This window comes from Perognathus longimembris, chromosome 17 (assembly GCF_023159225.1).
Source record: "Perognathus longimembris pacificus isolate PPM17 chromosome 17, ASM2315922v1, whole genome shotgun sequence".
Lineage (NCBI taxonomy): Eukaryota > Metazoa > Chordata > Mammalia > Rodentia > Heteromyidae > Perognathus > Perognathus longimembris.
Window position 1 is genome coordinate 22,226,763 of NC_063177.1, and position 26,127 is coordinate 22,252,889.

Below are 26,127 nucleotides of genomic sequence, written 5' to 3' on the forward strand. Positions count from 1 at the left end.
TTGAATTGACGCAGCTCTAGGTCCCATTGGGCTGACTGATGTCCAGGAAGCATGGGTCAGATTTGCTGCTACTTCACACTACTTTGCACTAGGCCGCAGGGAAGCAAGCAGGTTGGTTTAATGTAGAATCTCATTCTTTTCTGGCTGATCACTGTGGCTTTGGAAGGAAGAATACAGACATCCTACATTCCACTGTGGCTCTGCAGTCAGTCCTACATATCAGCCAGAGCTCATGGAAGGCCAAATTTCTGTAGGGAGTTGTGCTGGGTGAGAAGGTCTGTGATAGAGGTTGGAGAGAGAGACAGAGACAGAGAGACAGAGACAGAGACAGACAGAGAGACAGACAGAGAGACATAGACAGAGAGAGATAGAGACAGAGAGGGGCTCTGTGTGTGTGTGCGCGCGCGCACACGCGCATGCTGTGCACGCGTGCACTGTATGTACATCAAAGTGACAGTCTGGGAACTCTAATATTACCATGGAGGGACCAAATTAATTCTGCCTCTGCACTGGAGATGGAGTCAACAGGATTCATTTGATTTTCTGATTTTTCTCCTTTCCTGCAGATGTTTTCATAAACAAATATATTCTGGTTTCTATAAGAAGGGCCTCTCTTTGTCAATCTAGCCCCCCAGAACCCAGGGATGTTTAGAGGCCCCATGGTCACAGGATGTAGCTTGGTCTCAGGGAGATTCTGGAAAGGTAAGCCCTTCCCAGCCCACCAGCTCTGAGAAGCCAGAGTTCAGCAGGAGCATGTCAGGATGGATATGGGATTGGAAGGGAGAGGCAGCGAATGTAGAGAAGTTGATGGGTGTCAGTGGAGCAGCCCCTCAGCAAGCAGGATGTGTCTCTGAGTGCCCCAGAACAGAGGTAAGCTGTCGCAAAGCATCCCCACAACAAACAAGGGCCAGGCTATTTTCTCTGCTGAAGGGGCCCAGAACTTCCCATGACATGAGTTCAACGCTTAGACTCAACCTCTCCCCATCATGGCACTCAGGAGAGAGGGCCTGGCAGGGCACAAGGAGTGCAGTGTGGATGTGTGTATATGCTGGGGGCAATGAGGCAGGCAACTTGTCATTCCGGGGTGGATGCCCTGACTGCCTTAGCAGCTGGGTGTGCTCAGATTCCTCCTCCATAGGAGAAAGCATTAGTAGAAAAGCAGGAGGCGAGGCCTGGGCTGCCTGGGTTTTACTTCTTAGCCCTGAGGGTCTCTCCACCATTGGATCCTCTCTTCCTTCCTCTCCCCAGAGGAGTTCTCCCAAGTTCATCTACTGACATTCCCTCTCTGAAGCCCTCCCTTTTACATGTGGAGCCCAGCATTACTTTTACTTTGGCTTTCTTTTGCATCCATGCTTCCTTTCACTCTTGGGCACAGTGTATTCTCCCAGGATTCCTTGTCTTATGGCAGCATCATATCATATTACCTGGGTCTCTCTTATAAGGACTCTTGTGATGACATCAAGCCCACCCAGGTAAACCAGGACAATCTCCATACCCCATGCACCAAGACTTTTTCCGAACTCCATCTCTTATAATTTGCTCTCTCTTCCTGTCTCTCTCTAACACTCTCTCATATATATATATATCCCACTCTCTCTCTGTGTCTGGCTCTGTGTCTATGTCTCTGTCTGTCTGTCTCTTTCTCTCCACTAGGCTGTGATCAAGAACTTGGTCTCTTTCATTTTAATATACTTTAGTGCAAAGCTTGAGAGAATAGACATGGCTAATAATTTGTAGGGTAAAAAAAGAAATGAATACATGAAATAAGCACACACAGGACCCCAGAGGATCCCAGAAAGGGGCCTAGTCCTGGGTTCTCAAGTTCATGTCCTTTGATTTCCCAGCATTGCATAGTTCTTCCTCCTTTCCCTAGTGGGCAGGAGCCTGCTGTTCTTTTGGTTGGATATTCGGGATGGGTCTGAGAGGAAGTCTAGCCATTCACTAGCCCAACCACGCCCCTCTTTGATTCTTTCTCTCTATCTTCATTCTAATACCTCTCCACCCTGCCCTCCTTCTCTATGTGTGGAATATGTTCACTCTCTGCCTCGCCTACATGGAGAAATGTGAGGGAACCCAGTGCCTAACACCTCAAGGCAGAGAAGTCTTCACCATTTTTTTTTTTTGCCAGTATATCACCAAACCCTTGCTGGACAGTAGCCTTTGCCAAGGTGGGCCAAGACAGCTCACCTGGGTGATAGCAGCCTTTCTGAGTCGAACCTGCACCCCTGGCCACTGCCCAGTGCCCCAGTCCCTGAGCCCAGCTCACCTGTCTCTCCCCAGATGGGCAGATACTCATCTTGCTGAATGTCCAGCATGATCTCCAGCCCGTTGCCCGTCCCCCCCTTGACCGTGGTGAGCAGAGGCTTGCCATCCTCTCCTGAGTTAAACATGTAACACTTCCCATATTTTGTAAACACCTGAAGGAGAGAAGAGAGAGAGAAGCACATGGTGACTTCACAGTGGGCTCTAGGGATTGGTGAGAGATCCTAGAAGCCCCACAGTAGACCAGAGTCCCCACAACCCATCACAACCAACCCTTCTTGGGGACCACTGATTCCTCATCCTTGGCTGATGGCTGGACTTTTGCCAAGTGGGATTCTGATATCAAAGAATGAATCTAGATATACTTTGGGGCTTGAGAGACAGAATCTGGCCTCTTGGACTCTCTGGGTGCTCCCTTTGGGAGGTCCCACTTACTTCCAAGCACCAAGTATCACCTATAAACTCCCCAATCCCTAGCACCAACTCCTCTTGGGCTCCAGACATATTGCTTCCACTTTTTGATAAATGCCTTCCAGGTATCACACAGAGACCCCCTCATGCTCACTCAGCCCGTCTCAGAGGAGACAGATTTCCCCCCTCAGTTTTCACCCCACCAGAGTTCTCTTTCCTGATCAGAAAGTTCTACCCCCAAATTTCTGTCCTGAGGACAGCTTTAACACCTGTCCAGGAAGATGCAGTCAGACCCTGAGAGTCACTGTCTACTCTTCCTCACAACTTAGTATAATCAACCAGCAAGGGTCTCTCTATCTGCTTTAAGTTTAGACTTCTCTTCTGTAATGCTGTAACTTAGGATACAAGAATTTCTTACCAAGTCTGCTCTAGTTCCCTAAAAGGCCTCCCAGATTCCAGTAAACCTTCTCCAACCTTCCCCTATACTAACTGTGGCTCACTCTTTCTGGAATATGTATCTGACTGTTAATCCTGTTCTGAAAATCCATCAGTGCTCTACATCTCCTTTAGGCTAAATTCCAGGCCCTCCAGACCAAGTCTTCTGTGTTGTGCTCTGCCTGCTCTTCCCACCTTCCAGCAGGTAGATTCAACAGGCTTAGGGACTGCATCTGCTCATGTGTGCATTTTTTTTCCCCCTCTGGTGGCCAATATGGTGCCTGGCCTGGGGATGCTTCATGCATGTACGTTAAAAGAAGAATAGAATGAATGAGTGAGCGAGTGAGTGGCTTGCTGCTGGAGCCAGACCACATAGTGTGCAGCACCCCAATACACTCAGAAGGTTCACATACTTCTGGCTCTTTACTTAATGCGTCGACTCCTGAATTCCATGTATACCCCAGCCATCAGGATGTCTTCTTGAGACAGTAGCCCTCCTTCTTGGTTCCCCTTGTTCCTGCACTTGAGCATCTTTCACACAGCACTGCATAATTGGCCCTGCATCTCTCCTGAACTTGACTCTGCCTTTTCCTTCTGAATCCTAGCACTTAGCTCATTGTTGGCACACAACAGGAGCTTGGGCCACATTTGCCTGATGAAAGCATGATTACAAAGACTGCAGGGTGGTGGCGTGCAGGAAAGTCCAGAGCAAGGAACACGGATCTTTGTCCACATTTTGACATGAAATTGGGCACGAGTTTGTGTCACTGGGTGGATGAACTGAACAAGTCTCAATTTCCCATCCACAAAATGGGAATGCTAGTCCTTTCCTTTGCTATCTCTCAAGGTTATCTAGAGGCTCAAATGAGGTAATGCATGCAAAATACTTTGGAAACTGTAAGAGCTTTCTACAAATGCTATGGGTTATTATGATTATATAAGTGCTTTACAACCTCAAACTGAAGCCAAATTCCATCTGGTGAAATGGGATGGAAGAGAGCCAGGATGATTGTGTTGGATTCCTGCAGTCACTGAGCTTTGGGTCTAGTCCACTTCCCTGACCATGCCTATTTGTATTGTCCCATCCTGCAGCATAGAGGGGATTGGAAGGCCCTCTAGCCTCTCCTATTCTATCTAGCACAGGAGCAGGTAAAGAGCAGCTGGGGAGAGGGCAATGGATGCTACATTTCTCATGAAGATCTTGATGACCAAATGACAAGAAGACAGATGGTCTTCTACTGTGAGCCAATCTTAGTGCTAGACATTATCCTATATCATCTTATTTAACCCTCCCAGCCATGACCATGGGTGGGTATTGCTGCTCTCATTAATCAGAGGAGGAAATCAAGTCCCAGAAAGGCTAAGTGACTTGCTAAGGTCATACAGCTAATAAGTAGAAAATCTAGGAGTTGAATCCCAGTCTGTCAGATTCCAACACACATATTCTTTCTAGAAGTGACATCCTGGGAGGAACCTAACAATTTTGTCAATGGATCATTTCCCAATGGTAGCCTGTAGTCACTCCTATCAGCCTTGTTTTCTGATCAGTTGGTCAATATTCATATTCTTGTGCTCCTACTATGTGCAAGGATGATGGAGACTGTAAACAAGGACAAGGCCTACTGGTTGCCTTCAGGACCTGAAGAAAGATCAGCAAAGTCCCAGATTTCCCCCACTATACAGAACAACTCAGAGTCCCTGGCTAGATGCATTATTTCAGGACAACCAAGCCTTACTTTGCCGGCTTCAGAGTGGGGAAAGCAGCAGGAGTTAAGGCAAACATAGTTCTTCAAAGAACAAAGCATTTAAAAAAAATCGTCACTGCGGTATATAGTGATTGAGCTTGGCAAATGAACTTGTCGTGTGTGTGTGTGTGTGTGTGTGTGTGTGTGTGTGTGTGTGTGTGTGTGTGCTCTTGGGAATCATTGTAACAAGCAGATAAGAGTGCTTTACAATTAGCATGTCCAGTGTAAGAGGTTGAACAAAATGGAAGTGACTTCTATGGTGTTTCAACAGAGCTCCCCCCCCCACTTTTTGGTACATACTCTAAATATCCTCTCTGTCTTCAGAACTGCTCATAATATTGATTTGACTATCCACATGAAGAGATTTGTCAGCAAAAGTAAATTTCAACTTAGCATCAGACGATTGCTATGCTGAATTCCACCCCCTACCAACTTCCTCTTCCCTATTCTTTGTTTCCTTGAACTTCAGTGTATTGGGATGGCATTCAAGCAGTATGTGTGTGCTGCTGAAGTCAGCTCTGCTACAACAAGCCAAGTAGCACTGGAAAAGGTGGTGACCTCTCTAGAGCATCTGAAGATGGTGACAAAGAGAGAGAGCTGAAAGCAGTCTTAGACGTCAGCACATAGCAGCCTTTACAGGTAAGGGCACGAAAACCTCGGAGACAAGTGACTTGCCTGGGTTTATGCAGCAAGGATATATGTAGCTAGGATACAGACTCCTAATTCACCCTGCATTCTTTATTCTAGCCTCCCTTGGTTTCTCTACTTTCAAGAAGAGATGGAGGCTCTTCCTATCAGTTGACTACTGACTAGGTGACTGCTCAGTGCAGACCAACTAGGAGCTAAAGCCTCTTGAGACACATGATCCTTTGCAGAGGAGGGAGCTGATGGGCTCTTAACTGTTTGAGACTCACTCTCCATCCTGACAGGACTGGCCTTCTCTTCGCTCATGGGGTTGGTTCCTGTATGTGCTCTAGGGCTCATCTTCTTGGCTCTTTCTCCTTGGAACTAGATGCTGAAGTAGATTTCATGAGTGTGCTGGTGTGACTTGACTCACTCAGATTTGTTCATATCTGGGAGCCAGAGGGTGATGACATCCACTTCTGAGAGATGACTAAGTGATAGCCTACAACTCCCCAATTCTTCATCAAGTCAGGACCACTGGCAGGAAGTTTAAAACCTTGGTGTGGCTTCCTGTTACTTTGGAATCAAGTTCGAGACCCTTTCCGGCAGCCTGTGTGGTGTGGCACACCTCTCTGTCACCTCACAGATGCTCCACACATCCTGGTCTCTCAGTTCCCAGGAAGTCAACAGGCCTTCCTGCACAGAGCTTCTGCATGTGCAATTTCTTCTGCCTAGAATGTTCTCCCCACATGCTTTGTCTGGCTACCTGGCCCTGGTCAGGCCTCAGCTTCTATTGCTCTTTCCCAGAGAGGCCTTCATTGCCCATTCCAACCCCTGGCTCCCTTTGCTTTCTAATGTCAAGTCGTGTGTGTGTGTGTGTGTGTGTGTGTGTGTGTGTGTGTGTGTATCCTGGGGGCTTAAACTCAGGGCTTAGGCATTGTCCCTGAGCCTTTTTATTCAAGGCTAGCATTCTACCACTGAGCCACATCCGCCCTTCTGGCTTTTTGATGATTAATTGGAGATAAGAGTCTCATAGACTTTACTGCACTGGCTGGATTGGAACAATGACCCTCAGATCTCAACCTCCTGAGTAGCTAGGATTAAAGTTTGACCCATTGGAGTCTCTCTCTCTCTCTCTCTCTCTCTCTTCCTGAGTAGCTAGGACTTCAAGTATGACCTATTGGAACCTATCCCTTTTTTTTCTCTCTCCCTTCCTTTTTGCTTTCCCTCCCTCCCTCCCTCCCTCCCTCCCTCCCTCCCTCCCTCCCTCCCTCCCTCCCTCCCTTCTTTCCTTCCTTCCTTCCTTCCTTCCTTCCTTCCTTCCTTCCTTCCTTCCTTCCTTCCTTCCTTCCTTCCTTCCTTCCTTCTTTCCTGCCTTCCTTCCTGCCTTCCATTCTTCTTAAAATAGTGTGTATCAGAGGACAACTAAATGGTTATTTAGGTGATAATTTGTTGAAAATGTCTTCCACTTGACTGGGATCTTCAAAAGGACAGGGACTATATTCTTTTCAATGAATGGCTATATGAATGAAGGAAGGAAGGGATGCAGATGCCCTGCTCCCTCTTGCCCACCATTAGGAGGCACCCTTAGGTTCTGGCTGGCCTCCTCTGGTGTTGGTTAGATCACATGCTGATGTCATTTCCAAGCTTTCGTGCCTCCTTCCTCTACTGTGGTCTGCCCGGCTTCTCCTCTTAACTGTATCCAAGCATTCTTATTTGCTTCTCCACAAAGGTGCAGTGCAAATAATCCTTTTAGGAATGAAGTCTGTGTGAACTGTTTACCTTTGCGGGTGCTGGAGAAGAGGCTCTGAGCACAGCCCCCGCTGGCTGCATGCCTTTGCCGGCCTCCCTGCCTGGGCTACAGAGCTGGCTGCTCCTGCTTGGGTTTTCTGAGGATTATTTTCCTTGCTGCTCAACATCAAAGACTGCTGAGCTGTTTACACAGAGCACAATTTTGCTACAAACTTGGAACACGAAACTGTTCTTCTTCCCCATTTCAGGGTATAATGATGGGTAAGTGTAACACAAGACTTCAAATTTACGCCTTATCGCCCCTGGCCAGAAAATACAATTTATTTAAGTCCAGACTGGCAGACCAAGCTCTCTGCTTCTTCAGACCTGCCATTCTCCCTAGCATTTCTGTGCCTTCCCTATATGAGCTGACAGCCTATTGTGGATGGCAAACCTACATTTTCAGGTTTCAGAAAGTCTAGGATTACACTTAGTTGGACTGGTTTATAAGAATAAGGTTTGAATTAAGAGGAGTTGCACTGTGTGTGTGTGTGCGTGTGTGTGTGTGTGTGTGTGTGTGTGTGTGTGTGTGTGTGTATCAGTACCGAGGCTTGAATTCAAGGCCTGGATGCTGTCCCTTAGCTTTTCCACTTAAGACTGGTAGCATGAGCTACCAGTTCCTGGCTTATGGCAGCACATTTCCAGCAGTGAGGGAGGCTTCTGAAATCAGAATGGGCCCCATGACCATCACCTTCATTGCTAATATTTTTATGATGCCTTTCTATGAAGTAATTCAACTTGCTCAGAGGCTCTGTGTCATTAGTGGAAAGGAATCTAATAATTCTTGAGCTTCCTCTGTGATACTTCTGCTTGTACTTACATAAACACTATTTCATTCTTAATTATGGTCCCAACCACCCTGATGGAGAGGCATCTTAGATGAGGATGGAGTTCACTTGTGGATGGGAACTTTCCATCAAGGTGGAACCATGGGATTCTGAGCCAGACAGGAAGGAGTCAAGGCAGCTTGCTTATCACTTGTCAAGGCTGTGGCCCTGAACACAGCAGGCCCCATTTCCAATTTCGTTTTCATCTTCTACAAATTTGACATCAGATTCTTGCTCAGTGGTTGAATGGAGGGGATTTACTTTGAAGATTATATAATAGACATCTTTACTAGTTTTTGCAGGGAGGAGCTAGCTCTTTCAGTTCACAGGAAGGGGAGCTAGGTATGAATTGAACAATAGAGTTACTAGGATTCTTGTCATGCTTGTGCCCTATGATACTGAGATTCTTTCTCTCCCTCCCTCTGTCTGTCTGTCTGTCTTTCTCTCTGTTACTGTGGATTACAACCAGGGCTTCGCCCTTGCTAAGGGAGCCCTCCACCCCTTGGACTATACCCCCAGTTCCCAAGTTCATCTAAAAGTAGTTAGAGGAGAGGTCAACAGCCAAGTGCCACAGACTTCTTTTTCCCTGATAGTGAGTGCTAAGCCTGCTACTGAATGTCTAGGACAACCAATACCTTCCTGGTGGCAAAGCTATAGGAAGGAGGAAGCTTTGAAGCATACATCATGGTGTGAAAAAAAAAATCTCCATCTGAAGGACTTGTAAGCAGTTACTGGCACAGATAGACCCCAATGACCTGAAGTTAGCATGTTCTAAACCAATAAAACATGGAGATGAAGATGGAGAGAGCCTCCCTGTCATTCTGACAACAGTTAGTATATCTCTGGAATGACAGACTAGCTTTGCTGCCCTCCCTTCCCACCCCCATTCCCTTCCCCGGGCTTTTAGTGATAGTCACTGTGTATCTGCTATCAGTCATCAGTCCTGTGAGTATGGTTCTGGAACCCTATTTTGTGTATGAGGAAATAGAAACTTAGAAGACTGAGTCAGGTCAGAGAACTTAGTAGGTAGAAGAGGGTAGATGAATACTACCATTACTTCATCTCAAAGCCAGTGCTTTTTGCTGCCTCTCCCGCCTAACTGTGGCTCACACCTGCATTCCTCTCCACGTCTACTCTGGTCTGGTGAGACTGGTACTTCCCCCCTGGCTCTCCCACCCAGCACTGGAGGAGGTACAATCTCAGAAGAATCTTTTTAAAAAAGGTATTGGACACCAAAGATCTTCTCCAAACACCTCATTTTCCTTCTGGAGAGTCTAAGACTCCTAGAGGTAAAGTGACTTACCTCAGGTCACACAGCTAGTTTGGAGGCAGAGGTGAGATCAAATCTGGGTTTGGCAGCTAAAGCTTTTACCTCTTCCCTTCCTAGTACTGGAGATTATACCTTTTTCAGGGTAGTGCACTCTGGAATTGGCTACTACTGTCTGCCTAGGGACTGCCATCTAGGCTTAACCTGTTGGGGTGCTCTACCTCACATATTACAGGAAATGCAAAGTGAGGGAGGTTAGGAATGGCTGATACCCATGAATTCACAGTTTCTGGGTCCAATTAAATGTGCAAACAACATTTCCACACATATACCTACTTATAAAAATAAATTATGTATAAGTCCCTTTAGGAACTGTTGAAACACCCACTTACCAGTGTACAGCAGGGCCTGAAAGCTTCAAACCTCCTAACCCACTCATTAATCTTGACCTTCAGGGCATCTACGAGGCAGTGAGTCTCTCTTCTTACTTATTACACTTGAAGGAAATAGAATTGCACTGCTTCTAAATGCCTGGAAAAAAATCCAGCCTTTTATCCCTGCTCTCCCTGAATCCATTCAGTGTTCCTTTCAGTGAAGTTATGAAAATTTCTCATTAGTCTGTTTTCAAAATAATGTGCTTGTTAAAGCAAACCATTTAATTTTGTTGTTTTGTCTTTCTCTTTTAAAGTCTTCAAACACTTTTCACACAATGGCGTGGGGGGAAATTTCTGAGAAATGGGTTAGCAGGCTTCCATAAAACAAAATAAATCTGTCTTTTGTTTTTCAGCTTGCAATTAAGGTGTCTGATTTATCTGGAGAGGCGTATTAGCACGGAGCCTGCATACTGGTTAGCTCTTTGAAAGCAAAAGACGACATCATGTTTGGAAATCTGCCTGCTCATTCATTTGTTTCTATATTGGAGAGTTTTGACCACTTATCTTCTAAGAAGAGAGACATGACTGAACTTTTCCACCAAGGAAATTAAAAAGGTCATTTCAACTAATACTCAGGAATGCACCTCCGCATGGCAGGTGCTGTCCCATCTCCCCCATCAGAAATCTGCTCTTTCCCATGACATCATTCATATCATTCTCTAAGTAGGTGACTTTTCTGGAAGGAAATGGAAGACTGAGCAATCATTGAGCATGTACCATGTGTGGGCACTGTATTGGATTTAGATGCTTTCCTTCCTTCCTTCCTTCCTTCCTTCTTTCCTTCCTTCCTTCCTTCCTTCCTTCCTTCCTTCCTTCCTTCCTTCCTTCCTTCCTTCCTTCTTTCCTTCCTTCCTTCCTTCCTTCCTTCCTTCCTTCCTTCTTTCCTTCCTTCCTTCCTTCCTTCCTTCCTTCCTCCCTTTCTCTCTCTTTCTTTTTTTTGTCAGTACTTGGGCTTGAACTCAGGGTCTCTTACTCTATTTTGGCCTTTCCATTCAAGGCTGGTGCTCTACCACACCTTCATTTATGGCTTCTTGCTGGTTAATTGGAAATTAAGAGTCTCATAGACTTTTCTGTCCCTAGCTGGTTTCGAACCACAATACTGAAAGGATATGTCCCAGCTATCCTCCAGATGGGCTTAGGACAGCAAAATAGGTCCCAGGGGCAGCTTGAACCCCCCAGAAATGGGGGAGCAAATCCACTGGGTAACCTATTCTGGGTTTGGCACCAATGAAAGGATATGTCTCAGCCATCCCAGGGAACCATGGGGAAATAGTCATGGACAGGAGAAGAAGGTTTATAAGGAGGTTTATTAGTGGGGCCATATCTCCTCCGGGAGAGGGAACAAATACGATACACAGATCTCAGCCTCTTGAGTATCTAGGATTACAGGTGTGAGCTACTGGCAACCAGTAAACACTCTTTGAAGTTTCAAAAAGCTCTTTGGTGTAGGTGTTATTTTCTCTAACTTGCAGATAAGAAAACCCAGGCCCTGAAAGGTTAAAATACATTGCCCAAGGTCCCATAGCTAGAATAGGCTTGCTGACATGTCTCTGTCTGTGTAGGCTTGTTAAAAAGGCTTGGTATTATCTGGATGTATGATACAGCAATGTGCTTTCCTCCTCTCTGCCCTGCAGCTTGTCTGCTGGAATGAGACATTTTTTTGTGCCAGTTGCACTAAGAGCCTGAAGTATACGTGGCACTTTTTTGCTGGGAAGTTGACCACAGTGTTTAGACCTGACAGAAAGACTGTGTGGAATACCTTGTAGAAGATAGGGATCAAGTAATAGCAAGTCTTCCTGTCCCTTGGGGTGGCATGCAGGGAAGCCGCAGGTGACATCCATCCTAACACTTGGTGAACAAGCATTTTCTTTGCTGAATTACTTTTGAAGATACCTTGAAGGAAGACTGGTCATTTACCTGGAAAGATGTGCAAAACTCAAGACCTTTGTCAAAGGTCCCTCCTGACCACTCATGGAAGAATCCTGGGGTCTAACCTGAGATTAGGATATGGAATGTGGGCAGTGTAGCTGACAGATTGGGCTTGGTGGAAATTGATGGCTCTTTTATCCAAGTCCTGTCTGTCTCCTGTGGGTGGTAGGAATTAGGTTACTTTCATCTCTGGATTCCCAGGACCTGGCCTGGTACCTGGCACATAGTAAACACCTTATGGATGTTTGAGTGAAAGATAAAAAGCCAAGTATGTGTTTGGGAGCTAGGCAGTATTGCTTTCCAATGACAGCTTTGCCAATAGATTTGGGGGTAGTCATTTCATCTTTTTGGATCTTGATACCCTGTCTTGTAAATCTCTGCAAGAGGACCTTCCAATAGAGTTGTTGTAAAGATCAAAAGAACTATAATGGGGGGCTGGGGATATAGCCTAGTGGCAAGAATGCCTGCCTCGGATACACGAGGCCCTAGGTTCGATTCCCCAGCACCACATATACAGAAAACGGCCAGAAGCAGCGCTGTGGCTCAAGTGGCGGAGTGCTAGCCTTGAGCGGGAAGAAGCCAGGGACAGTGCTCAGGCCCTGAGTCCAAGGCCCAGGACTGGCCAAAAAAAAAAAAAAAAAAAAAAAACAAAACAAAAGAACTATAATGGGATTGAAAAGGCCAAGTAGGAAACTGGAAATCTTCAGCCCAGACAGGGAACATGCCTGTGGGTGGCTTGGATCACATGTACACCCTGCTTGAACTGGGGAGGAAGAGAGTTGCTATTTGGCCCTGGAAATGAAGTCTGAGATATTGTTCCATGTAAGGGCACAGTTGTTGCTTCATCATTCTTTCACTAAGTGAGTGTCTGTTGGTCCTGCAGGCTGTGTTCATGGGGTGTTAAGTACTGTGGCAATGCGTGGATGGAAGCAGTCATAGAAGTGGTGAGGAATGTGGGGGAATGTTGCAGAACTGCCCCTAAGGACAGTGGTGGTGACCCCAGGGATAATTAGCAGGTTGAGACACATCCCTTCCTCTGACTCCTGATCTTAACGGGGCCATACCAATAGTCTTAGGAAGCCAGTGGTGTCAGCCTGTTGCTTCTGATTATGTGCTAAGCTGTGCCCATCTGCTTCTCATTCCTCCTGTGGAACTTGACAGTCCCTCCCCACTTATAAACACTTATGGGCTCCACTAAGAGGTAGGCAGGATTGGTGGGAGGACCCAGACTCTGGAGTCAGGTTATCCTGGCTGAGGACCTACTGTGTGACAGATTCAGTGGAGCTCAATTGGAGGGAGGCCGTGGATAACCGTTAAAGGTGACAGGCTTCCCAAGCCTGGCTTTCCATTCTGCACACTGCTTGACATACCGCCAAGTCAAATCTAGAGCATGGGCCAAGACAAACCAGGTAAATAAAAATGAACACATTTTTAGTGGGCCAAGGCAGACTGCGTGGGGCATGCTTTTTAGACATGGCTGGTGTAGGGAGTGGGAACAAAAGAGAAAGAAGGGAAAGAGGAAGTGTGGTTGCAGGCCCTGCCTATTTCCTGACTTCAGCTGTCCTCACTTCCCTCTTCTGATCCTACTGCTGTGATTGCTGCTGCCAGAGCAGCCGGGCACATGGGGAGAAGGCTCAGTCCTGACATCTGAGTCTGTGTTATGATCACCTAGGAGATAGTGGGTGCAGAGGTCAGTCACTAGATAGATAGAATTAGCTAGTATTAATGAACAGTGTTATTAATGGGGGTAATTCTAAATATATGAAATCAGAATCAATAATTCGGAGCTCTGAAACCTGTACCCCTATGGGATGGCCCTGGAAATGGAATATTTTTTGTGTACTTAATTTTTTTTGTATGTTTGTCTATAAGACACAATGTGATGGCTTGATACATGCATACATTGTCGAATGATCAAATCAGGATACTATAACGTATTTGTCATCTCCTGTGCTTACTATTTCTTGGTAGCATAAACATATAAAGTCCACATTTTTAGTAAAAGTACATGCTACATTATTATTAACTATAGTCACCATGCTGTATAATAGGTGAGTATTTCGTATGTCTAACTGGGACTTTGGACTGATGTCTTCATTTTCCCTGTCTATGTCCTTCAATCCCTCCTCCCATACTCCCTAACCTCACTCCCTGTCTCATGAAACCACCATTACAAATGGCCAACAGACATTTGAAAATCTACTCATTATTGTTAACCATCAAGGAAATGCAAATGAAAACACCAGGAGACTGTACCTCACACCTGTGAGTAGGGCTATTATTTTGAAAAGGAACTCTTGTACAGGGTTGGTGGGAATGCAAATTAGTAGAGCCATTCTGGAATAGCAGTATGGAGGGAGGTTCCTCCAGAAAGTAAAATTTAGAACTACCATACAGTTCAACAATCCCACGTCTGGGCATATATCTGAAGGAATTTAGTCAGAACTATCTGTCCTTCCATGTTATTACAGTATTAGTCACAATAATTAATTCACAGAATCAAATGAAGTACTAATCAATTAATGAATGGGTAAGGAAAATGTGATATGTACATAATATATTTATGAGTATGTGAATATTATATATGTATATACATATATATAATGGAATACTTTTCAACCTCTTAAAAGAAAGGGATTTGATCATTTTCAAAAACATGGATGAATCCAGGACATTATGCTAAAAGTACTAAGCCAGAGGCTCAAAAAAAAATACTGCATGACCCTATGTCTATGTAGAATTTCAGGAAGTCAAACTCGTGAAGTATGGAGTAGAATTATGGTTACCATTACAAATTCATTTTTACAGTTGCTTGTTGGATCCTGAGATTACAGTCCTATTCCCCTTCTAACAGCTGCCTGCTGGGGTTAGAGAAATACACACCTTCTTTGTTTTCCCATGACTGTACTTAGATTCCCTTCTGGAGCATTCCTTAGGTATTCCTGAAGATAAAATTTGCATCACTTTGGGATATTTCTGCTCAGCCAACATTCACCTCCTTTGCTTCCCAGAGGCTTGAGTGAGTTTATCCCACCTGCCAGGAATGCATTTTTATATCTGGATGACCAACTCTGACATGTAAGGAGTAACGCACACCACTCCTTGCACCTGCCTTATTGCACACCTGATGGGAATCTCCTTCCTTTTGTGCAGGTGTGGGATAGGAAGGGGAGGGGAGAGGGAGTCTGAAGTGAGTTCTATTGTGTTCCTGGTTAATTTTGCATTATCCTACAGGGCTACATTGAAAGCAATGCATCAGTGGAGACCAAATGATGGTTTATGATGTTTACAGAGGGAGAGCAGATGTTCCATTTAATACCAGGGCAGAAAACAATCCCAGGGAAGGCTTATTTCAAAAGCTGATCAAGAAAAGGTCAAATAGGTAACTACCTATATAACACTGAAAGCCTTACCAGGCATTGCTACTTATTAATGTTTCTTCTTTGTTGTTGTTAGAAACATATTTCAGTTTCCCCAGGAACTACTAAGAGAATGTCACTGTCTTCTACTTCTGTCTTATGGCTGGTGGTTGAGAAATTTGTGGATTTTTAGTAACAGAGTTTGCATTATGAATGTTGAAAACCATCACAGAATCACAAACTATATAAAAAAAAGCTTTTGTGGTTTAATCAGATTGTTTTTTGACATGTGGAACTAGGATCTTGCAGCATGCATGGTTCCACTCTTCTTTCCCTAGCCCACAGCAGGCATAACGAATGGATCTCAGCACTCTTCCTCTGGGACTCACAGTTGCTTTCAGCCCAACAATTCTGGCTGCCAGAATGTGTCCATTGCAGTTGGAAAATCAGATGAATCCCATTTGCCATTTTTGGGTAAGAAGGTAAGTTCTGTTGTGGTGCCAATGTTTCTGCAAAAAGGGGCAATTCTTAAAAGCAGGAAGCAGTTTGAACCAGTGCCACAGGATGATATGAGGGATACAACTGCATTTGACAGCGGCAGAGGTTGGATTCTGTGTGTTTAAAAGCTGTTGTATAAGCTTGGCCCCTGATCTGAGTGGACAGAGCATAGGTGTTTGAATTTAGATCTTGATCTTTCTATCCCCTTGGTTCTTAGCTGGGCTAATGTTTATACTGAGCATGCCGGTCTCAGGCTGGCTGATAGACTCCCAGCTGAATGTGGTTTTTGTTGGACCATACTTCCTTGATCTACAGATCAAAGTTTCTAATATGGTTAAAAGCTTTGAAAATGAAAGATAACACATTCAATACCTTATACCATACACAGATAAATAAGGCATGGACTTTACCCCTCTGGTAAGTTGTCAAGTTCATGGCCTGCCGAGGTAGAAATGGAAGTAAGAGAGCTGAAGGTCACTACAGAAATGAAGCAGATGTAATAACATCACAGATCCCTGCATATCAGTTTATGGGATGTGGCCCTTCAAAAATAATTACATAAGCAAGAACCCCCCATGTTGGACATATATATTTTTTTCCTAGCCCATTGTTTATGTTGGGTTGTATTGCATTGTGACAGGGCCTGCTGCCCTAACAGATCCCATTACCTTTCCTTCCTTCCTTATTTCTGGATCCAGAGGCAAATGAACACCTATGGCAGGAAATTGAGCTGGAGACTCAGAGAAGGTGAGCTGCTTGCAGGGGGCACTGTGGAGCAGTGAATTGAATGTCTGAGCAGTGAAATGACACAAGATAGGTTTTTAAAACCTGGACAGATCTGATAGTGAGTTCCAGTTTTACCAGTCCTGAGCTATGTGGCCTTGGCCAATTAATTTCTGTTGTCTTCTAGTTCCTTGTGAAAGAAGGGGGATAATCATAGCCTTTTGGGTTACATGGGAATGAAGTCTAGGCTGTTCCATTTCTGGTACTGGGACACTATTCTGTCATGTGTCAAAGGCTGGCCACACTCGCCTCACAGACTTGCCCAAGAGACCATGGGAGGTGATGCTGTGCCAGCTGAATGTGCATTCTGAAGGGCTGTCTGGAGGATTGGAGGTCAGTTCTTCATTCAGCTTTGTGGTGGCTCCAGCCCTGTCTGCTGTCTGGCTGTGGGGCAAGATGGGGAAGCATTTGTTTGTCTGGAGAGCACTTCTGGAAGGCTGTGATGCTGACCAGAGGGATAATGGAAGAGATGGAATCGCCACTGCATGCCAGGTGCTATGCCAGGTGTTTCACACACAGGATCCCATTAACTCCCGGAAACCTGGTGGCCATCCCCATGGTTAGAGAAGAAATGCAATTCTCCAGGCTCAACAGCTCTCCCATCAGCCCACAGCAACTCAGAGGCAAGCCCATCACCTCCACCCTGATCTGTCTGATGAAGGAGCCTGGACTTTGTGCAGGCTCCATGAAATAGTGGCCAAAGATACATGGCAGTATTTATTAGCCATGATTTGTGTGAGTTGCAATGTGCCCATTTCTAAAGTAGACCAATTGCAAGCCAGGATGTGAAACCCTAGGCATGGCCAGGGCATGGCCTAAGACTCTTCAGGGCAGCCTGGTGGTGTTTCTGAACAATGGGATGAGTCTTCACTATGTACTCAACACTCTATTTCACATCCCCCAACTTGTCCGCCAAAGTCAGAGAATTGAGGGGGCAGGTTAGCAGCTTTCTATAGGTTTAAAATTTGACTCTGAAAAGTCTCCAGTTAATATCCTCCTCTCCACCCAACCTGTTTTCAGCTGTGAGCTGCCACAGCCTCCTCCAAGGTCTCTCTGCCCACTCCCTTCCTTCTCTGTTCATTTTTCCACATCCAAGTTTAGGAAGATCTTTCTGGAAAGCAAGCCCTTGCTTACTCCTTTCTTTCAGTCCAAATTCCTATATCAAGAATGCCCATGGTCTTGGGCCTACATACAGTTCCTTCTGGCATTTTCTCTCTTGCCTCATGAGTATAGCTCACTCATACCCAATTCGGTCTTCTCTCAGTTGTACTATTTCAAGTTACTTTCATGTTTTCAGACATGTCAATTCCTCCTCCACCAAATGGATTCTCATTCATTCTACAGCTTATGCACACTTGTTCCAGACAGCCTTCCTTGGCTATCCACTCCCTCCTCCTCTGAAATCTGTGATCTCCCCCAGTCCAACACATTGGATAATCCGCTAAGTCCTCCTTGAACCTCATGTCTCAGTGGGTTGCATACTAGGATGGGGGTTGATGGAAGGGATCTCCTTCCATTGTACTCTGTGCTTTTCCTTGTAGCCTGGATATTGTGTATTTGAGTAATCATTGGTTGCCTTGCTTTTGCACAAAGGCCAAATTCCCTGGGAAGCTTCTTGGAGAAGGGACCTGTGTGCATGAGGTTTCAGCAGCATTCTTTGGGATCATCTAAGAGTCAAGATAGGGAGAGAACTGGAACTTGTACACAGTTGTGACAGAGGTCAAAGATGACCTGTGGGGATTTCTGGAGTCTTAGATATCTTAGATGGAGATATCTTTAATTAAAATGACAAGCCAATTTTTGTAACCCCCACTGGAGTTGGGCTGTTTCTGGGGAGGACTTTTGTTAATTAATCTCACTTCATTTTTTTTTCTACCTCCCCAACTGTGGAACTATGTTTTGGACTATTTATCCAAGCACCTTATACAAGGCCTAGCTTAGCATAAATACTTAATAGAAATCTATTCAGTGGATGATTCAATTAAGAAAAGAATGAATGAAAGGGATCATGCTGACATTTGTTTTAGAAGGAAGGATAACTTTTCACTCAGTGATTCAAAGGCCACAAGAGCAAATATACTTGTTTGGCTCCACCCAAATCTCTTCAAAGTAACAATGGTTGGAAGACAAGCAACATCTCCCTGACTGCTCCAACGGGCCTCTGCTGGCCCTCATGGCTCAAAGTTGGTAAGGAGGAACTCAGGCATCCTTTGATCAATGTCAAAATCATGGAAGAAATGGCTAGAGGAACTAGGGGTATTTAGAATGGAAAGAGTAGATTTAGAGAGAACCATGAGGGCTACTGCAAATATTTGAAGGCTAACATTTGGGAGAGAGGATAGTCTTATTCTGTACTACCATGGAGAATCCTTGTAGGATTTGGGTTAGACTTAGGAAAAGATGTTAACAATAACCTTGTCAAAAATATTTCCAGTGAAATGGAGAGATTTTTATATTGCAAAAAGGGTATGGGTTACACAGTTGTGGCCATTTGCCAAAACCCAAGTAAGAGTTATATATTTTGGTGTACAGCAATTTTGCAACTAAAATCATTACACTTTCTTCTTCCTCCTCCCCCCCTTCTCCGCCCCCTCCTCCTCCTCCTTTGGGTCAGGCAAGGGATGGGAGTGGGCAGAGGTACAGAGGAAGCACAACTGGCTTAATGTTAGCATAGGTCCATGTGGTCCATTATACTCTTCAGTTTATTTTGTAGATGTTTGAAAACTATCATAATAGATGAATTATACAATTAATTATAAAAAGAAGATGAAAGGGTTAGAGGCATGGCTCAAAGTGTCGAGTGATTGCCCCATTTGTAAGGAAATGAAAAGACTTGGAAAAAAGCATATTAAGTGAAGTGAGTCATACTCAAAGAAACATAGACTGTGGTTTCCCTCATTGGTAATAATTAATACATGTCTAGGATACTCCTAGTAGAAGATCACAGTAACTCAATAGCAAGTACATATGAACACATAAGATGATGCTAAGTAAAATGAACTTCAAGTTATGGAAATAAGTGGTTTTATCATTGTTATTAGGTTCAAAGTACGATGTGAAATTCTGCCTTTTTCTTTTGTCTTTCTTTCCCATGGTTTTTACCCCTGATGTCACTGTAACTGATTTTGGTACCCTGAGTATTGTATATACATTTATTGGAACTAGGGAAGGGAAGGGGAACATCAAAGTCAAGAGACAAAGGATAAAAAGAGAACCAATGCAACAGCAATACTCACAAGACAATATGCTGTTAGCCAACTGTGCAACACAGGGGCAAGGGGAAGAAATTGGGGAGGGGGGAAAGTGGGGAAAAAGGAGGGAGGAGAAAACAAGTTTGATAAAAAAAAATGTGCTCACTGCCTTACATATGAAACTGTAACTCCTGTGGACATCAGTTTCACAATAAATAAATAAATTAATTAAAAAAGTGTAGAGCGAACAAGATCCTGAGTTAAAACCTCAGTACTTGCTAAGTGAGTAAATAAAAAATAAAAAAAGATAAAGCATCAAAATTTTTTTGATTGTCCACCAAGCTAATAGCCTTCACTGCCTAGTTGAAGGACAACATATAGTAAGTAGTCAGACAGTTTGAATCCAGCACAGACACATACCTACAAGCAAGCTACTTGTTATTACAAGTGTTTATGCAAAGACTGTGCACAGGCTCCTCAACAACCTCCTCAGGAGTTAGAGATACAGAAGGAGAAGGAGACCAAGAGCAGGAGACCAACTTGCTAATCTTGATCAGTGTTCTCACCCTTTCCACTCTGAGGAAGCTAGGGTCTAGAAGAGAGCTCGAGTCTCCAGAATTATAAACTTTAGCCAGGTTCCTTATTCCAGATAGTAGAAGATCTGTGGGTAGAGGCAGGAAGACACCCCAGGACTATAGACCTTGAGAAGGGAGCAGAATCTGCACAATCAAGACACAGAACCACAGGTCTGGAAAGCAATCTGAGCTGATGACAGCATGAAGTGTGGGGTTCATGTCCATATGCCACTGCCAGGCAATGTGTGAACCTAAACAAAGTCCTTGGTGTCTCAGAGTCTCAGTTTTCTCATGGGCAAAATGGGAGACAAGACCACTGCAAGAGGGTTGTTGAGAGGACCAGTTGAGTTTTGGGCACTTGGCATGTAGCCATGGACGCATGGTTGGATTATGATTTATAGACCCAAGAAGAGACAGGCTCCAATGGGGAGGTCCAATGGGACATCCTCTAATGGGAAGGATGGGGTGAGAGGTGAAGGCTAGCTCTAACATCAGCTCTCACTGCTGCTCACATTTCTAGGATGGCTAAGGGATGGATGTCTGCATGAGTCAGCCTGGCTTAAATGGTGGTGGTAGAGGGTTACAAAGAAGGACACTTTCACTGATGCCATCCTAGTGGTCTAGAGGGATCTCAAGCACTCTTGGGGTAACTTGCGAGGCTTTCCATGCTTGGTCCCCACCTCTTGTAAATATGTCTGGTGCTGGAGAGTTGTCTGTCCACATTGCTGGAGCACTGTCTCCTACTAACACCTCCAAAAGCCCCAAACCTTCTCAGCTACAGCTTTCAGGCATTGGCTTGTGACTCCATTCTAGAATCTGAGCATATTTTTACCTGGTTTAAGTTATACACAGTAAGTCCCACAAGGGCAAGAAAGGCAGATTTCTTTTCATCCCTCCATTCCTGGCTCCTAGCACACCTTTAGCAAATGTGTGCTTTGTAAACAGATGCATGAGTTTAAGAGTGGGGACAGGTCCTTTGTACCCTTGGGAGAACTACAAGGATGCAAAGAGGCCATGTCTGGGACAGCCCACCTTCACAGCTGGGCCAATAAAGGTCCAGGTGGGCTGCACTCCAGCAGACAGTAGTGGCCTCCTTATCTCCCGGCTGCCTCATTTGGAGCACTGGAGTGGCCACCATACCAAACACATCATATATCAGGGGCCTAATGGTGCGTTTGAGAACATAAGTGCTAATCACTAACAGGGACCCAAGGAGGAAATTAGAGCTAGATACTTAGTGGAGAGGGGGAGGAAATGTCAAGAGCAGCCTCAGTAGATGTGGGGCCAGATAAAATCATCCTGAGATAGGAATAAACCATTGCTCTAGCACTCTGAGACCAAGGAGCTGATTTTATGTAAAATCGCCATACTTCCTGAAGAGCTGGGCTGGGGGCTGGGCTCCTGGCCAGTGTTACCTGGCCAACCATGCCCACAACATTCTGAAATGCTTTGTCCCCTCCTCTGCAGGTGCCACAAATGTTCAGTCCCACCTACCATGTGGCTTCAGGCCACAAGCACCATAGCATTCACACCCACAAGTTCAGAGCTGTTTCTTCCTGTGTCTAGGGTAGTTAGTTTGGCTCACTTGCCTCATTCTTCCTTGGCTTTCCCTCCACCTTGCAATGTGGTCATAAGTTGAAGATGAGTCAAGGGTTGAAATGAGCAGGAAGAGGGAGGGCCTGGTCTGGGGCACCCATGCTAACATCTGAATGGGGGCAGCTTAGGGCACTGTGGGCCATAGTTCCAGATCCCTGTGTCTGGCTGAGGGACTGCACATAACAGACAGTCAGAGAGTTTGAACCCAGCACAGATACACACCTAAATGCACCTATGTGCACATACTTGCCACACAAAGCCAGTGGTAAAGACTCATTTCCATGGTAGGTAGGTAGAGGAAATGCCACATTTCCAAGACCTTTTACTGGAGATGCAACTATTCCTGAGGCCTAGCTTTATGCAGGCCTCTAGGTCCTAGGGCTTTCCCATTTATAGCTCCAAGAATTTCCTTTCTTTAGAGCTTGGCTCAGCATTCTGGTGTTTACAATTGGATTGTACCTGTGCCTCTATGTGCATGTAGTGGGAGGCAGTCTGTGCTGGATGGATAGGATGAGAAACCACCATCTGAATTTAAATCCTATTTGCTCATGTTCTACCTTGTTTCTCAATGATTGGAAGTCTTTAAAAGTATCGGGATGAATAAGAAATAGTTTCTACCCTCAAGGATTGTAGCTTCTCTTTGGAGGGGGAGAATGGGTAAGCAAATAGGTTAAAATAAAAGCCCAGAAAGAAATCCATGGTTAGTAGAGGAATTAGTCAAGCACACATAGGAGGGGAGACTCAGAGTGTGACCAGAAAAGAGATTATGGGGGAATGAGATTTTTCACTGTGGCTGTTGGAAAAGGAGGACTTGAGAGCCTCAAAAGTGGGGAAGGACAGAGAACACCCTCAAATGCAAGTGAGCACACAGAAGCCTTCTGGGAGCAGTGAGCTCCCAGAAGAAACAAGGCTGGAGAGAAGCTGGAAAGGAGGGAGGCAATAGCTGAGATAAAAACATGACTTAGGCCACCTTGGAGCTGGGTTAAGGCCAGGCTGTTTGGGAATCAGCTATATAGTAATATATTCAGTCCCCAAAGTGGTCATATGTATTGCTATGCTCCTATGAAGGATGGTTATGAGAAATTGTAAGAGATCCTACTTCAAGCAATCTATCAAACTCAGTGCTTTAAGCAAATAAAGCAGGATTTGAACCCTAGGTCCATGTGAACTCAAGTGAATGATATTGCAGCCACAAAGCAGTTCAAGAAATAGTACAAAAAACAGGGTGGCCTGTAATGATCTCCCAGGTGAGGCGCTGGAGTGATGAAGGCCCACTCCAGTCCAGCCCTGCCCCTGTCCCAGTCCCCTCATACCACCAACGTGAAAAGGCTCAGAGCAGCCAAATGGAGGTTAGAGGAGAAGAGTAGAACTCTGTCAATGCAAGAACAGTAAAAAACCAAAAAGGCCCAGCTGGGAATAGGTGAGGTGGAGCAGGGCAAGAGGAAATGCAGAAGGAAGGTGGTCAAATGATTTAGGCATACTACCATGATCAGAATGATCAGCATTGTCTCAGAACAGGGAACCAGGGTACAGAGGGAGGGAGCGCCAATATATCTTGTGCATTACTGACAGATGGAATTCTTCATCTGTGGAGTTGAATGTTGGACTCAACATCCAATCTGAGCTTAACACTCGTCTCAGGGTTGCCAACGACATAGAAAGTGAGGGTTCACAAGTTAGGTATTGAGCCTGTATTTCTCCAAGGGGCTCAGTGTGGAAGAGGTGACATTTCCCATTTTCCATAAAACTCAACCTCATTAAAGTAGAACTGAAGCTGGCACCCAAGCCAGCGCTTCCTTGCTATCACACCTTATGAGTGACAGGAGGGCACATGTGACTGAAGTGGAGGAGGAAAGGGGAATATGCTCAGGAGGTGAGCACTGATACTATTTATCACCCCAAGGATGACCTTGGAGAGTGACAGTAGGGGCCATTCTCAGTCGTCATGCTACAAATCTGGCATAGCCCGGCACTGTCCTGAGAAAACTATGATATATGATCCCAAGGGATTCTCTTCGTTTTATTGTCTGTCTATGTGTGTGTATGTGTGTGTGTGTGTGTGGTGTGTGGTGTGTTAGGTATGAAACTTAGGGCCTTACACATGCTAGGCTAGCACTGTGCAATGGAGTGACACCCTCATGCTCTTATTTCTTCTCCTGCATCTTTCACATACTTGGCTTTACTCTCACACCAAGGGAAACTCCCTAGCCTGTAAGTTTTAGGGTGCAACTCTAAAAATGGCACCTCCATGCATTCCCCCAGGCCATTGGGGGCTCTGCAAGACCAGGTTTTTCAGACTCAAATAGGTTCCTCGCTGAGCTTTTTCTGTGGCGAGCTTCTTTCAGAGAAATGCAAACCAGCATCCAAGAGACTTAGAGAAACAGAGAACTAGTCACACAAGAAGATGAGAAGATCTTGGTGGTGGGTGAGAGCTCGAACTTTAAGTTTAATGACTTTGAAATCTCCAAGTTACAGATAAAGATACTGATTCAGAGATGAAAAGAGACTTTGCCCAGAGCCACATGCTCATTAGTGCAGTAGGTTTTCAGACTTTGAGGCTCAAGTTCATTCTGCAGCAGTTTGCTGCCCAAGTGAGCATCCACCTCTTCCCACTTCCCCTCCTGTCACGTGGGACCTTAGGCAAGCAGCCAGGTAGACTCCTTCCTCTCCAACAAGAGGTGGAGGCATCCCAGCTTGTCTGAATCACCATGCTTTGCAGGGCCTCTCTGGGCGTTGTTTCCAGGTGATAATCAGACATCTATTGTACAATGGAATTAAAGTGTCTGTCTCTCCATTCAGTTTTAGGATTCCAGAGGGCAAAGATTCCTTCTTGCTCATCTCTGCATCCTAGTGCCCTGCACAGGCTAACACTGTGCTTTCAATCATTGCTCTGCATTGAATTGAAATAGCTTTGCTGTGGGAGGGGAGTCAGCACAAGACAGGTCAACTGCGAAAGGGCCAAAGATGGAGGCCAGGTACCCATGACTGCTTTCTTCATGTCCTGGGAGGTGGAGAGTGGTCTTGTCTAGAGGAAGGGGTTAGAACAAGACTCAGATTATAGAGAGGTGAGGGGGGGCTGGCAGCCCCAGAGACTGCTCAACCCTGCATCTGCCTGTTGGAGTCAGTTTCTGGAAAAGTACCAGTGAATTAAAGCCCAATAAAAAAGTCAATTAAGTCCAAACTCATTTATGCCTTAAGCTCCCCCAAGCCAGTGAGCCAGAATGGCAAGCTGGGCCAATATTTCTCCATTTCCCTCCACGTCTACATTGGTCTCCAGTGAAGCAGCCGTGACACATTTTATTTCAACTATAAATAGGGCAGATAGACAGATAGCAAAGTAATGGCTGCGTGGGGTTCTCTGGATCCCATTCAGGAGATTTCATGTCAGCATTGTGATGTCCATGTGTTGACCTTGAGTTCTTATGGTTCACTGGGGATCTGTGTGAGTGTGCCAGTGTCCTCTTGCTTGTATATATGTATATAAGTGCACACATGTATGTGCACTGTTGTTTGTTACGTGTCTAAATGCAATCTGTAAATTTGTGTGTTGATTCATCCATGTATTCCCCCTATAGGTATTAAGTAGTACTACTGGGTACTGTCTGAAATTCTTGGTGTGAAAGAGATGAGGTCATTTCAGCTCCTATCCCTGGGTGTTAAACAGTCCAGAAGTCTCAAATAGAACTCAGACAATAAAACAAGTAATAGCAATAAAGCAAACCAAATGTTATATGAATGTAGGTTGGCATATGAATGCTCAAATATGTAAAAAATTGCCTGCCTGGTTATTGATGTATGTAAGTGCCTGATTCAAAGGGTGTATGTGTGTGTGTATGTGTGTGTGTATGTGTGTGTATGTGTGTGTGCATGTGTGTGTATGGTGAGTGCGTGTGCATGTGTGTTTCTATTGTTGATCTATATATATTTTAATACAAGCTGAGTCACTGGCTGACCCAGGTCCTAGAAAACTTCCTTTGGAATTAATTGCCAGTATTTTAAAAAATAAGCATTTGCAGCCAAGCACCAGTGGCTCATGCCTGTAATCCTAGCTACTCAGGGGGCTGAGATATGAGGATTGTGGTTCAAAGCCAACTTGGTCAGGAAAGTCTGTGAGATTCTTATCTTCAATAAACTACTCAGGAAAGTCTGGGAGTGGCTCAAGTGGTAGAGCTTTGGCCTTGAGCAAAAGAAGCTCAGGGACAGCACCCAGGCCTAGGAATGGCAAATTAAATAAATAAGCATTTGGGATCAGGTAATCCCCAGGGCTCCATTACCTCTGGCTCTGAAATTCTCTTCATGCATTCCAGTGTGGCCTTAGCACACTAGCACAGTCCCTAATGCTGCAACTCACTGAAAAAAATTCTACCCAAGCCAGTCTACCTAGACACATCCCTCCTTCC

At 45.1% G+C, this 26,127-nt stretch overlaps 1 protein-coding gene and 1 long non-coding RNA gene across 5 annotated transcripts in view; one reads left to right on the top strand and one right to left on the bottom strand.

The window, feature by feature from the left end:
- The window catches only part of Asic2 (acid sensing ion channel subunit 2), a 1,019,895-nt gene that overhangs the window by 79,286 nt on the left and 914,482 nt on the right, over positions 1-26,127 (bottom strand). For both annotated transcript variants that reach the window (XM_048365541.1, XM_048365540.1), the window contains exon 2: positions 2,267-2,417. In XM_048365541.1, the coding sequence (XP_048221498.1) occupies positions 2,267-2,417 (151 nt within the window). The remainder of the gene's footprint in view (positions 1-2,266; positions 2,418-26,127) is intronic.
- On the top strand, positions 8,648-17,162 carry LOC125365462. 3 transcript variants are annotated; one of them, XR_007213703.1, is made up of 5 exons: positions 8,648-9,040; positions 10,150-10,351; positions 13,913-14,878; positions 14,960-15,107; positions 15,423-17,162. It is a non-coding gene; the product is annotated as an uncharacterized LOC125365462 (long non-coding RNA). The 3 variants fall into 3 exon arrangements; XR_007213702.1 differs by having other exon boundaries at positions 8,649-9,040; positions 14,960-17,162; XR_007213704.1 differs by having other exon boundaries at positions 8,654-9,040; positions 13,913-13,990; positions 14,960-17,162.